At 41.7% G+C, this 15,047-nt stretch overlaps 1 protein-coding gene across 1 annotated transcript in view; it reads left to right on the top strand.

Moving 5' to 3' along the window:
• Window positions 1-15,047, top strand: part of ANO6 (anoctamin 6) — a gene marked incomplete at its 5' end in the record, with an annotated part of 36,241 nt that overhangs the window by 14,052 nt on the left and 7,142 nt on the right. The window contains 10 exons of the mRNA XM_009698694.1: window positions 1-136; window positions 1,450-1,555; window positions 2,801-2,861; window positions 4,640-4,785; window positions 6,262-6,339; window positions 7,843-8,068; window positions 9,391-9,560; window positions 10,142-10,239; window positions 13,127-13,257; window positions 14,056-14,261. The exon at window positions 1-136 is cut by the window's left edge and continues 22 nt beyond it. Of these exons, the coding sequence (XP_009696996.1) occupies window positions 1-136; window positions 1,450-1,555; window positions 2,801-2,861; window positions 4,640-4,785; window positions 6,262-6,339; window positions 7,843-8,068; window positions 9,391-9,560; window positions 10,142-10,239; window positions 13,127-13,257; window positions 14,056-14,261 (1,358 nt within the window). The remainder of the gene's footprint in view (window positions 137-1,449; window positions 1,556-2,800; window positions 2,862-4,639; window positions 4,786-6,261; window positions 6,340-7,842; window positions 8,069-9,390; window positions 9,561-10,141; window positions 10,240-13,126; window positions 13,258-14,055; window positions 14,262-15,047) is intronic.

Below are 15,047 nucleotides of genomic sequence, written 5' to 3'. Positions count from 1 at the left end.
GGAAATACTATGGAGAGAAAATTGGAATCTACTTTGCTTGGCTGGGCTTTTACACTAATATGCTCATCGTGGCTGCGGTTGTAGGAGTTGGCTGTTTTCTGTATGGATGCCTGACAAAGGACAACTGCACATGGAGGTACCTGTTCACCGTATTTTAATATCATGTGCAATTTTGATGAGTCCCCTACAGAGGGGGACTGTACAGAGTTTGCAAGATGCTGCATAATAAAAGAAGCAAAATGAAAGGGCCTGAGAACAGCAACGGTTGTGGATTTGAAGGTAAAGGCATAACATATGAGATAGGAAGAGTAATGGATGTCATGGACCATTACAATGATGGACATTTGAGAGTTTATTATTTCATAATAATTTTATTTATTTTTTTAAAAAAAACACAAAGAAAAGAGTGACAACCAGAAGTCAATACAAATTGCTGTAACACATCATTTTCAGTGTGGCAATCCTTAAAGGAGAAATCCAAAAACCTTGATAAGACCCCCAAAATTTCTTTCCTCTGTTTTGAGAGAAGAATAGAGGAAGAGCAACAGCACAGGGGGCTTCAGCTGCCCAGGATACGTTGGGAGGAGAGGCGTAGCCATGACATGGGTTCGTTCATCAGAACGTGACAAAATTCAACCATGGCACAACGACCCAGGAGAGAACACCTGGGTCATTGTGCCGAATCATCTGCAACCATCACACTGTTATACCCGCTTCTGGAGGGGTCTTTATGTTTAGAAAACATGCTGAAGGGCTGGTCCAGACCTCCACTCCTGTGGCCAATTTATACCCCTTTCGCTTTATGCCAGTATTATCATTTAGTTGCAGAGTTTGTCTCCCTCCCTGGTGTTTACCCCACTGATGTATTTATAGAAAGCAATTGCATCACCTTTCAGCCTCCACCATACTAGGTTAGTACGTACCAGTTAGATGGCAACTCCTTTGCCATCTCTTCGGAGACAGATCTGCCATTCCTTGAATCACACTGGCAGCCCCCCTCTGCACTTTTTCCAGTCTGATCCTCTTGAGAATACCCCAGGGACCAGGTAGCCATTTCGGTTCTGCAGCTATTCCTTGCTCTGGTAGGCAGCGTGCCTCTTCCTTCGCCCCTCCAACTTGCTATGGTAGTGCGTGTGAGCATGCAAGTGTGGGTTTCCTACTGAAGAGTGTGAGGTCTTTGAAGAGTTGTTTTGTTTTTAATTTGAGCAGTTTTGAGAATTACCGTCACGTACAAGGGAAGGAAATTATTTTCCTTCTATGTCGTCCATTTCTGAGATGAAGACTAAGAATGGAAATGGGGATGTGTTGCCAGGGTGGGGGGTGGAATTTTTGAGAGCAGATCACTGGTAAATTATTTCTCAATTCCCTGAGATTATTGCACTGTCCTCATGTGCGAACAAGGACTAAAGAATTTAGTGTTGGTGAGTGACTGACTAGTTTTGTTTTTAGCCAAGAAGTATGTGATCCCAACATAGGAGGTAATATCATAATGTGCCCTCAGTGTGATAAAGTATGTACCTACTGGAACCTCACCATCACTTGTGAATCGTCCAAGGTAACTACATTTACGGCTTATAGACGCGCTATTGAACTGTAGTTGCCCTTTCTCTAGTACTACGCATAAAATGATGTTGTTCTTCCACTAATATCCTGCACAACTGCTAGAACTGTGCAAATAGTTTTTCCTTTTGATACAGCCACTGAACTTTGAAAAGTAAAAACAACATTAATTGCTCCAATTTAACCTAAGATTAAAAAATTATTTATTTTTTTTTTATTACACATAGCTGCTGTGTGTAATATAGGATACAGGACTAAAGGGGTCTTTTAATTGAAAATGAAACGTTCTGGTTTCATTTGGGGGTACTTCTTCCTTTTTGGGGAAAAAACCTCATTCAATTACTAAAGCCTTGATTCAGAATCAATTTTGCTAAGGAGATGTTTAAAGCATGTTTTGACATTTCTAAATTCTGCCCTCTCCCTCCCCAAAGAAGTTATCTGGCTCCATGCCTTGAATTTGACCGCTGTTGCCAAGGAGGAGATGGGTACAAGGAGAGGCTGATGTTGACCATTGCAGAAGCTGTGACACAGCCATGTCCTGCTAGCCGTGACACAGCCAGACTCTTGCTCTGAGTTCCTGTCTTGAGGAACCTCACTTTCTTCTTCCATTAGCTTGTCTAGGCTATTGTTAGCCTTTTGTCATTCCTTTCCGTAGATATAGTCACTCCCAAAACTGTTCTTTTTCAGCTATTCAAAAGTATTCTGCCCAGCTTTAATATGTTGCTTCAGCGCACTTAAAGGGTAAAAGTAATAAGAATAAAGGGAAAAGGCCATGATGGAAAGAGAAGGCAAATTATGACCACAGAGGTATCTCATCAGAATGTGTTTTTACTAACTGACTTGATTTGTTGTCATCCTGCTCATGAGAACCAGATGCATCCATTGCCTTTTTGTGGCTGTATTAAAAATACATAACTCTATACTGAGTTCCCAGACCAGAAGCACTTCTTCCTATGCAACAGATGGAAGGAAGTTTGATAGCACACCGTTTTACTATCCTCTTGCTGCATATTTGGCTTATATTTTTAATTCTGGCCATTGCATTTGATTTCCTTAATTTACTGGAGGGTTGTGTACATTGACAGAAATTGAGGAAACACGATCAATAAAAATTTTTTATTAAACTACATGAAAGCTAAAAATCAACATGTTCAGTAAGCAGCTTCTGTTCTGGGCCAGTGTAGAAGAAAAACAATGGTCGATTATATTTTAAACCTTTCTTTCTTTTCCATTTTTCCAGAAACTCTGTATATTTGATAGCTTTGGAACACTGGTGTTTGCGGTATTTATGGGAATATGGGGTAAGTTGATTTCAACAACTGTGGTTTGTCATCTAATTTTGGCCAAGCCACCAGCATCAGCCAAGAAAACATGGATAAATTTGCAACGACTTCATTTTCTAGCACTCAGGAGTTCACTAGTAGGTAGTTCACAGGAACTCTTTTTTAGCATCATAAGAAAACAAAAAATTACAGAACTTAAAGTTGGTCTTCAGTGCCTGTTTTGTTTCCTTTGACTTGGAGAAAAGTCCAAGAGAAGTGATTAGAGTTGCCTCATGCTCATCCAGCAGGAGCCAGCCACATGCTTATGCATATCTGGCAGAGGAGCTGGTTTTTCTCCAAAGAGTTTTGGAGCTGCCAGTGCCTATTAACAGCTGTGTGACTGTGCAAGGCAATTTAAAAATAGTCATTTATTATATTTCCCAGGAATGTTTTCCTCCTGTCTTTATTTAAGAAACTGATTGTAAAAAGTGTAGTAGTTACAAGCACTAGATTTATCTTTTAGCAGAGAAAATGTATCTGAAAGCAGGATGTTTCCTGTGGGTGAAATCACTTGGTGCCATATTCAAGGGATTAGACAAGGGTTATTTTCCCAGAAACGGTTTCATTTGTTCACATAGCAACTTTGTTAACTGGCTTTTATTGCCTTGTCTTATCCAGAAATTACCGAAGTAAGATCAATGTTAGGTCTGTATACAGAATACTACAGAGAAAATAACTCATGTAACATTTTGAATTTGTATGTAGGCTGACAAGAATAAGTAATTTGCTTTCTTTGTAAAACACATTGTATTTTTATTTTCCTATGGTGACCTAAAGTGCTTCAAAATAGCTACTGCTTTAAAGAAATATAAGATGAAACATGGTTTCAAAAAGAAGATTTCTTTCAAAATACACACTAAACTTAAAATACCAGCAGGAAATTCTCTAAATAAAAGAAAATTAGAAGTTTGATACTAATATAATCTTCTCCTGTCATCTGAGTAGTTAATTTATTTGCAATTTGGTTTTTAATTAAAATTGTGTTTCCTGTTTTGAAAACGGGTTCCAGGAGTAATAATTACAAAGTTAAGCTGCATGGTTATAGTGATGGCTGCAAGGTCTGTTGGTATTCTTGTCATGAGTCCACTGTATAAAGAGGTGAACTGTATTACAGAAATTCAGTCAAAATGGTACTGAATCCAAACGACCCATGGCCCTGGTGCAATTCCAGCTGTAATTTTTGTCTTGCTCTAATACTTTTGTAGACCTCCTGGTCCAAAACAATTAAAATAATAGTCGCTTTTTAGACATATTATTGCATCATTATCATCAATACGCTTTTAATAATTGCATTTTTTTGTGTGTACTCCCCTCAAAGATCTTAAAGCACTATAAAACACCAGGGAATTTGGCCTCAGGAATTAGCCCTCTATACATTAATGCTCTGGACCAACACTCCTGCCACTTCTCCCATGATGGTATGATGAGATTGGGGAGGTCATGAGCAAAAAGCAGCTTCCACTTTGCTTGCTGCCATCACCAGACCCCCTCCCTGAACAAGATCAGTTGAACAAATAAATGTTCTCCAATGGAGGCATTTCTTTTCAGTCCTTGGTATTAAAGTACCTATAGATCCAAAGCAATCATTGCGTAAAGGAGTAGATCCAGTTGTTTTCACCATTGCATTAGCCAATAAGGGCTTTATTCCATGTCTGTGGAAAGATGTATGGGAAACTGAGCCACATGTTACAACCCAGGGAGCCAAGCAGTGTCCAGTACTCACATGGTGTTGCTCATTTTGTCTGTCTTCTGGATAGTTACGTTGTTTTTGGAGTTTTGGAAGCGACGGCAGGCTGAACTGGAGTATGAATGGGACACAGTAGAGTACTTAGAGCAAGAAGAACAAGTTCGCCCGGAATACGAAGCTCAGTGCACTCATGTAGTAATGAATGAAATCACACAGGTAAGGAATATTTTAATAACTGGTGATGGCCACTGCAATAGACATGTTGTGAGAGGACATTAGGAAAATGATGAATCTGGACTGGAGCTGTGTAAATCAGCAGTGCTTCGAGGAGAGTTGATAAGCTGGACTGGAAATAGTGAACTTACAAAGTTCAGATGCATGGGAGGGAATTTATACCTAACTTCTGGCACCTTAAAGTAGCTGCCTTTTTAAGGAGTTTGCACTGCTGAGGTTCCTGTGTCATAAATAAACAGAAGTAGGTATCGTCCCCAGCTTAGGAGACTAAGTCGACTTTATTAAATCACCCAAGAAATGATTCAGCGTTGCTGCCAGAGGCCAAGATCACAGAGCATTCGCTATCTTTGCCTAAGAATGCATCAGGAAAAAAGGGTGAAACAGAAGGAAAGATGTTATGCTATATATCATGCCAAGACTGGTTTTTTAACCAAAGATGTTTCTGTTTGAAACGTGTATAAATAGGTATCGTTGCTAAGTGCATGTGGATGCAATTACGATTAATAACAGCAGACTCACAGGGATAAGGATAATCCTCATTTCAATGAAATAGGATTCTTGTTTATGAGGATCTTACTTTAGATCTCTATTTATTATACATTTTGAGTAGCTTTAGCTTCTGTAGCTCACTCCAGCTCGGCTTCACTTTTTATTTTTCTCTGTCAATATATTACTCTGGTGTTTATCTGCTCATTTGCTTTGCTTTCACTTTTCATCCACATTATACTAATGTTTATTAGAGGGCACTTGAAAAGTTTCAAAATTAACTGCCATAGTTGAAACTGTCCTATATACATCTTCTGTTTATGTCTTGTACTACAAAAAACCTGGTTCTGTTTAAATGCTTATAAACCTGTGGCACCTTTAATGTATAAAGTTATAGCCAGAAAGTTCCTTTCAGACAGTTCAAAGAGTGAAGAATATGCTAAAACATAGTCATTTTTGATCCTCAGAGATATTATAAAGACTGAGTGAATTTTCACACCACCGTATTGAGGTAGACATTTTCCTTGGGAAAGGCATCGCATGGATCCTATGGGATAAATTGAGAAATACAGAGATCCGGGACCAAAATTTTAGTGCCTGCTAATTTTAGCCAGTGAGGTTTGAAAGATAATGACCTTGGATGCCGCAGTCAGCCAAGAAGGACAGGTCCATCAAAAGGACTATGCACCCTGTCATAGCTGAAGTCAGTAGGCACTGAGGACACGCAGCCTCTACAGAAGTCATTTTTATCTTAGAATGGGCAGCCAAAAAAAGACACCTGTAATCAGGCAAGACTTTTGAAATCGTGAATAAATGTGAGTTTCCAGGATAACAAAGCAGGAAAGGAAACAAAACCGGGGACTTCTTTCCTTTTTTCTCCCTCAATATCATAAAGGGTTTACTTGGAGCGCACAAAAAAGATACGAAGAAAAGATTCGGTGCATCCTTGATCTGTTTCTAAATCTTTTACAGCAAGAAGAACACGTGCCGTACACTGCCTGTGGGAAGTGCATGCGGATGACTTTCTGCACAAGTGCAGTCTTCTTCTGGGTAAAGTTGTCTTATTCTTTCACCTGATGAAGTACCTTCTCTAGTAAGTGTCTAAAAAAAGATCCTCCTGAATTGAACAAAAGGTAATGATGGAACAGGTTCAGTTGGACTTCCACCTGATGCATAAAGCAAGCCCATCAGGTACAGACCCACATGAAGAAGGTGGCCGTGCTCACCGAATACTCATTAGCATACAGCCGGTAGAAAATATGTGTCAAAAGATCCTGCAGCCGTAGCTTGTGAGTTATGCTGGCAAATGCGGTCCATTGGTTTTTCCCTCATTATTTTAAGACAAGTGTCTCTGCTTTTGGGGGTGAGGAGTAGGGGGAAGACTTTGGTTTACATGCTCTCCTCCCTGCCGGTTTCTATCCTACTTGTTCCAGCTGTTTGCTTCAATATCGTGTCTCACAGTCCTGGACCTCTTCCAGGTTTTTCATTTCACTCAACAGAGCAAAGCTGGGTGCTTTCTAATCTTCCAGAGCTGCTGCTTTAATTACAACTAAAACTTGAAAGCAGTCCAGTCACCCATGAAACAATATATAACAGGGTGAGCATGCCCAAAGAGGTCGCCTTGAAAAGCTCCGTGTTTTAGCACGCTGCCTGTCCTCCTCGCCTGTAGCACACACAGCAGCTGGAAAAGAGCTCACCCTCCGTGGTCGGAGATGGGGAGGAGATGGCGCGATGGCTGGCAGCCCCGGAGAGCCTCGGCGTTAACACGGCTGAAACACAAAGGAAAGGACAGTGGCTTGCCGTTGGATTTAAATAGGCAGGACTTCAGGTTGAAGAGAAGAGATTTGGTCTGGGTTTGTCATTTGTGTTACTGCACTCTTACCATGTGCAGGGTAGGGGGAGGTAGGTGGGTTCATGGCAGTTTGCAGCGATAGTGAAAAAAAGATTCATCGCTCTGTGGACCTCAACCTGAATCATAGCTAGAGAACTAGCAAGAAATAAAAGCAAGAGGAGAAGCAGAAAGAGAGGAGATGGCAAGCAAGACGGGAGGCATAGGTGGTTATTACAACTCCTGCAGATTACATGACTTGGCTTAAACTTTGTGTGTTCCTTTGAGGGGGCTGTAGTCTGTAATATTATCATGTGAAAGAGAAGGTGCCGCCCCCTCCATGATCAGTGCAGGCTTGCTAATACATTTGCCATCCTGTCAATTGCCCAGCGTCGAAAGAGGGAGATTTCTTCCATCACATGCCTCGAGGAGTAAGATTTAATTACACATCTCATTATCTTCACTTGCAACGATACAAACCTTGTTATTAGTCATAAACCAGACCATGTCTTTTCTTTCCTGCAGATTGACTATGCTGCATGAAAAAAAGGCTTCTTTTATGTATTCTATATTTATTGCCTTCTATCTTATTTGATCATCCTCTTGTGATGGAATGACAGGCACACAATTGGTTTCCTTTTGCCTGTTGTAAAAAGTGTTTCCAACTCACTTTTTCCTAAAGCAAATGGTTCAACATTAACGTCTTTTTTGCGTTCCCTTGGCAGATTCTTTTGATTATTGCTTCAGTTATTGGAATCATTGTCTACAGGCTCTCGGTTTTCCTGGTGTTTTCTGCAACGTTGTCACAGCACATTAGTGGAACAGAGGCGATCCGCAAGTACCTGACTCCGCAGACAGCCACTTCAGTAACTGCTTCGCTCATCAGCTTTATAGTCATTATGATTCTCAACGTCGTCTATGAAAAAGTGGCAATCCTGATTACTGACTTCGGTACGCTGCTGCTGTACCTTAGATAGAGACTTGGGGTAATATAGCAAGAAAAAAATAGCATTTGTATGTATAATAAGAATTCCAATAAATGAACACACATCAACGAAGATGATGAGGGGACTGGAGCGTCTCCCTTATGAGGAAAGGCTGAGGGAGCTGGGTCTGTTCAGCCTGGAGAAGAGCAGGCTGAGAGGGGATCTCATCAATGCTTATCAATACCTTAAGGGAGGGTGTCAAGAGGATGGGGCCAGACTCTTTCCAGTGGTGCCCAGCGACAGGTTAAGGGGCAATGGGCACAAACTGACACTCAGGCAGTTCCACCTGAAGATGAGGAAGAACCTCTGTACTGTGAGGGTGGCAGAGCCCTGGCACAGGCTGCCCAGAGAGGCTGTGGGGTCTCCTCCTCTGGAGATGTTCAAACCCCTCCTGGACGCCATCCTGTGCAACTGCTGTAGGTGACCCTGCTTTGGCAGGGGGTTGGACTGGGGGATCTCCAGAGGGCCCTGCCAACCCCCACCGGTCTGGGGTTCGGTGAACATCTGTACCACATATTTCATAATTTTCCCACCAAATTACACAGTACCACCTAGAAATTTTCAAATACAGCTTTTCTCAATGTCAAAGGAGTAAGATATTCAGCTCTTTGCCTGAAAACTCCTTGTATAGCCAGCATGAAAGATCAATTGTTTACAGTTTTGTGCTTGTGAAACAGACAAAGCAAAGAAAATTACTGTAATAACCAAGCTTTATGAAAATAGATCAGTAACGCATAACACATTCAATTACATTGGTTTTGTTTATGGGGAAAATAGCTATTTTCTTGTAAATAAATGAAATAAGGTCACTGTTCCAAAGCTAGATACCATTCCCATGTTATTAAATAGATAAACAGTCACAAATATTATTATTCTTTATATCCAGGCCATCAACATTAAAGTAGCTATTTTACTTTAGATGTGTGAAGTAGTGCGCTGTTTTAATATAGTTTCGTTTAATACTGTTTCATCAGTTCAAAGTGTTATATTTGCATCTTTCCTGAGTGTGCTGGATTTGGGGGCTTTTTTTTCCCTCAGTTATCAGAATTTTTGCTTGTTCTTTGTTTTCAGGGAACAAGTTCTTTCCTTTTTACAACACACACGGTTTTAGAATTAGCATAATGGTTACAGTATACATGGGGATTATGTACGATCTAATTTATAATGCTCTCAGTCATGTTAAGGAATACAAGGCATACACATACTTTTCCAGCTGCAGCTCTAAAGCAGCTTGTAGGTTACTTGTAGGTTGGTGCATTTTTTATTATTTTTTTTTTTTAATTGCAGAGCTTCCAAGGACACAGACCGATTATGAAAACAGTCTGACCACAAAGATGTTCCTGTTCCAGTTTGTCAACTACTATTCTTCATGCTTCTATATAGCCTTCTTTAAGGGTAAATTTGTAGGTCACCCTGGGAATCCAGTGTATTGGCTCGGAAAGTATCGCAATGAAGAGGTAAGAATGTATGGTAGTGTTTGGTTTTAAACCATAGGAACCATTAGGCCAGGTATTCTGCTGCAGTTAGGAGTGTATAACATAGCTGTACATATTTAACATGAGGGTTCAAAAAGTGACTGCCTCCCAAGCCAATTGCCTCCTTAGTAACCCTTAGCATAAATGAACGATACAAGACCAGTTGGGCTTAGAAATGTATTATGCATACCCAGCAAAGCTTATTTTCCCATGGTCCACCAACAGCCTGTGAATCAGCACAGAGGGGATGGGGAGAACATCAGTAGCAGCATTGCTGTTCTGCTGGGTGACCCTCGCCTGGTGACAGCACAGTACAGAGCTGCATGACTTCACCTGGCAGTTCACTCTTTCGCTAGTGTCCTGTCAACCTACCACTTGTGACCATATGTGGCCTGGAATTGGCTTTTGCATACCGTAATGGAAAGGTTTGCTTAAATAGTCTTCTTGCATTGCTTTAAGAGATGTTATCCTAATAAAGCAGGAGTGCATTATTTTAAATGCTTCATTCATGCCTGAAAAGTTACCCAACTTCAAAATTTTTTCGTGTCTCTCCCAACCTTCAGTGTGATCCAGGCGGGTGTCTCCTCGAACTCACAACTCAGCTTGCCATCATAGTAGGAGGTAAAGCAATCTGGAACAACATTCAAGAAGTGCTTCTTCCGTAAGTTCAGACTATTAAGTAATCTGCTCTTTCATACTTGAAAGATACTGCTTTTGCTTGATGCTTCAGGCATTTGGTCACTAAATCTGATTGCTGCGTATTGTATTCTAAGAGAATAAGACTGGTCTTTTGAGGCCTTTTTAGACAGTTTGGATATTTTCGGTCTGGTAGCTCTGAGCTCCTGTCTCTGTCGTTCTGATTGATTTTAGTTCTAATCAGAAATGCTTCCTTCCTCTGCAAATCAGACTCAATGTGTTTCAGGTTGGATGTTTAAAACTGAGGCAATAGAAGCTCTGAAAATATTAAACTAAAGACCGTTGCTTCATATTGAGTGGAATGATTTGTTGTTATACATTGGGCTTTTAAAAGTCATGCGTAAGTTACTATTGAACTCCTTTAGTTTTACAGTCATATTTGACATTCATAGTGCCTATACGTTCTCTTTCAGTGGGGCAGATCTCTGGAAGGTCACGTTTTAATGTAAACCACATGCTAACCACGGATGCCCTCCATTTAATTTAGATTAAGATACTATCCTGGACTCTGTTCCTTCTCCCAGGACTTGCTCTTTATTTTGTGCTGATCAGTGGCTGTTACGTTGCTTGGAGTAGGGAACTCCCGGTTTGCTCATGCCCTCCTGAACGCCATAAGCACCAGCCCACGGCATTGTGTTCCCTCTGGCCGCGGTTCTTCCAAACCCACAAATTGTGCTCCTTTGATGCACTGTGACCCCCACTTCTAAGCGTGTCATAAATACTGTGTAGGGTGGAGGCCAGGGTGCTCTGCTGAGGTACGGTTCCTCCAGACCCCAAAGCTCCGTATATGCTGCTGGTTGCAGGAGGGACCTGTAGACCCATCCTTCTTTTCAACATCTTCTTTTACCTGGGGAAGGGTCCCTAGACTGAGCATGCCTGCAGATGTTAGCTCCAGTCATAGACAACTAACTCCTCCTTCTGTGTACAGGAAATATATTCATCTGACCAGAAATTTTAATTCACTTCCCAGGGTGACAAGTAACATTTAGGTGTTGAAATGCTGAGTATCACTTCTGGATCTGGTTCTTAACTGCTTTCTCATAGTACATCTCTGCAAGTATAAAGAGAACCATTTCGTTTTTTTCTGTGTTGATAGACGTTTGCCCCCACCCCCCTTTTTTTTAATATGGTTCTTTGACTGCTGAAAATGGCTACAGCCAATTCATCAGTTTTCTTAAATTCTCATGCAAGCCTTTCAGATGAGATGATCAGCCTCACCTCAATCCTTGGGAAGCTGAAGTTTCCAATCCTGGAAAGCATTTCCAGGCACATGAAGGACAAGAAAGGCATCAGGAGCAGTGAGCATGGATTCAGCATGAGGAAATCACGGTTGACCAACCTGCTAACCTTCTGTGATGAAATGACTGGCTCAGTAGATGAGGGGAGAGCAGTGGATATTGTCTGACCGGTCTTCAGTAAGGTTGTTGACACTGTCTTCCATAAAAGCCTTAAAGAGAAGTTATTGAAGTATGGGCTAGATGAGCAGACAGTGAGGTGGTCTGAAAACTGGCTGAATGGCCAGGCGCAGAGAGTGGTGATGGGTGGCATGAAGTCTAGTTGGAGGCTTGTCACTAGCAGTGTACCCCAGGGATCACTTTTGGGTCCTGTCCTATTTAACACCTTCATTAATGATCTGGATGAGGGGACAGAGTGCACCCTCAGCAAGTTTGCTGATGACACTAAACTGGTAAGTCCCAGAAGGACCTTGACAGGCTGGAGAAATGGGCTGACAAGAACCTCATGGAATTCAACAAGGGGAAGTGCAAAGTCCTGCACCTGGGGAAGAACAACCCCATACGCCAGTATATGCTGTGGGCCACCCATGGCAGAAAAGGGACTGGGGGCTCCTGGTGGACACTCAGTTGGACTTGAGTCAGCAGTGTGTCCTTATGGCAAAGGCAAATGGTGTCTTTAGCTGCATTAGGACGAGTGTTGCCAGCAGGTTCAGGGAGGTGATCCTTCCCTTCTACTCAGCACTGGGGAGGGCAGCCGTGGAGTGATGGGTCCAGTTCTGGGCCCCCCAGTGCAAGAGAGACATGGGCATACTGAAGAAAGTCCAGCAAAGGGCCACATGGATGATGAAGGGACTGGAGCACCTCACAAATGAGGAGAGGCTGAGGGAGCGGGGACTGTTCAGCCTGGAGAAGAGAAGGCTCAGGGGGATCTTATCAATGTATATAAATACCTGAAGGGTGAGAGTAAAGAAGAGGGAGGCAGACTGATCTCAGTGACTAATGCCCAGTGACAGGACCAGAGGCCATGGGCACAACCCGAAACCCAGGAGGTTCCCTCTGAACATCAGGAAACACTTTTCTACTGTGAGGGTGGCCGAGTGCTGGCACAGGTTGCCCAGGGAGGTTGTGGTCTCCATCCTTGGAGATATGCAAAAGCCATCTGGATGTGGTCCCAGACAACAGGCTTCAGGTGGCCTTGCCGGTGCAAGGAGAGGTTGGACCAGATGACCACCACAGGTGCCTTCCAACTTCAGCCATTCTGTGATTCTGTGAATTTTGTGATCAGAAGGAATTAGTCTGTCTAACCATAGGCCTACATTTAACTTGATTTTTTGTTACCTTGAATTTTATGTGGTCATTCACCTGTATGACATAAGTATAAATCGCTATGCTTCTGATATATTGCCCTTTTACACTGTTGTTTATGGTTGTAAATAATTGCTTTCAGGATAAGGCAACGGAAGATTATACTCATGTTTGAAGGAAGTTTTCAGTAATTCAAGAATAACTAAATCCACTGTTCAAAGCTGTTACAGCACAAATGTCAATTTTTTCCATTTACTGAACTTTTTAGGTTATTTTACCAATGTTAGTGGTCTTTTTTTCCCTGGCTGATAGTTGGGTTAAGAATCTAATTGGAAGATACTGTGCAGCTGCTAGATCAGAAAAAGTTGTTCCACGCTGGGAACAGGACTACCACCTGCAGCCGATTGGAAAACTCGGACTGTTTTATGAATATCTTGAAATGGGTAAGTCACAGTTTAATTCAGATTTAATTTGGATCCAAATATGCTCTAAAGAAAATCTTCATACAAGCAATGCTTAATAAATGTACAGACACAGGAGACATGAATGTTTTCCAAGACAAGTTTTGATGAGCCATTACAGATAGTTTTGCAAGCTTTTATTAAGCAGCTAAGCCTTAATCCAGTTTATAACTAGGAAGCAGCACGTGATTGTACAAGGAGGAGTACTGCTGCTTCTTTGCCCCATCCTCTGAGCAATGCATCCAGAAGGCAAACAGCTGCCATGTTCTGGTGCAGTACAGCAGAGCGCGGTGCCAGGCTGCTCGGCCGGGGCTCTGCAGTCACCGGGACTTCTCGCTGGTCTCTTGGGAGCTGGCAGATCTCCAGTTTGTTGCCACCATCCATTCTGTCACAGCATTGCCAGCGTGTTTGTTGCAGCACCGGGGCACCAATAGGAGGATTGTTAGTCCAGGCTTTCCAGCACAGCACTGAGAGAGACAGTCATTAGATTTCCAGGTCTTTGTGATGAAGACATAAGAAAGAAGTGGATGTTTAAATACCCAGAATAGTTCCTCTTGGTGTGTTGTGACTCGTAACATTTTCCTGTCCCCTTCACCTAGCAGGTTTTTTTCCAGTACTGTTGTGCTCCTGTCTTCTTATACAGAAGATTTACTAGGAACTCAGCTACTCCTTCTTGTCTCTCTCTGTCTCAGTTGGAGTGTATAAAGTACACATGCTCATACATGCGTATCTCCAGTAAGTGAAAGCCTCAGCGATGTATGTAACCTCTCCCTTTGGCAGTTATACAGTTTGGCTTTGTCACTCTCTTTGTGGCATCCTTCCCCCTGGCTCCTCTTCTGGCTCTCATTAACAACATGTTGGAAATCCGGTTGGATGCGTGGAAGCTGACGACCCAGTTCAGGCGCATGGTTCCACAGAAGGCCCAAGACATTGGCGCCTGGCAGCCCATCATGCAAGGCATAGCCATTCTGGCGGTGGTCACCAACGTAAGTACGGTGCCAACAATTGCAAAAGGTAAAACGTCTTCACTGCAGGTGTTACAGCCACATGTGGGAATGCCAGGTGTGGCAATCTAGCACTTCAATGATCCTACATGAATTACAAGCATCAGTCCCTTAAGACTTCAGCCCCTGTGAAATAGGCTCTCAGTTACTTTCCAGATGTTTTGGGAACAGAATATGGCTACTGTCTAAATTTTTATACCTAAAGAAAAGAAATGTTATTTAGAGTTGCTAGAGTCTTTGGAAAAAATTGTCACATATGAAGACTATAGTGCATCTTTCCTAAAATTATAGCACATAGTAAAGAGATCTTTTCAGACAGTCTACAGGTAAATGTGTGAATTTTGAAAAAAAAATAGGTTACAGTTTAGCCAAGTTATAATTGATTGCTGTTTCTAATTGTTACAATTCTTATGGTCAGTGCTTTCATATTTGAACTGGGCTTTAAGCAATTTTGTACTTAAAATAGAAATTCAGCTTCTTTCTTGTGTACCTCAAAATACAATGTGTGCTCAAAATTGCCGTGCTTACCTTTTGAGATCAGAATGAATTTTCCAAGAATTTGCAAATTAATCTGTTTTTCGGTTGGATTTAAAATTAATTTTAAAAGAGTTTCTTTAAAATATTTAGATAAAAAAAATGTTTTCTGATGAGTATTCTCATAACAAATTCAGACCTTTCAAATTTCCCATGTTGTTAATTCACCAAGATCTCTATAGGTAGACTGCATTGCAAGGAGAAAAATCATCCATTGGACTTCACCACTGTCAA

Source organism: Cariama cristata, unplaced genomic scaffold (genome assembly GCF_000690535.1).
Source record: "Cariama cristata isolate BGI_N322 unplaced genomic scaffold, ASM69053v1 scaffold17654, whole genome shotgun sequence".
In the NCBI taxonomy this organism is placed as follows: Eukaryota; Metazoa; Chordata; class Aves; order Cariamiformes; family Cariamidae; genus Cariama; species Cariama cristata.
This window is presented reverse-complemented; position numbering and strand designations above follow the sequence as displayed.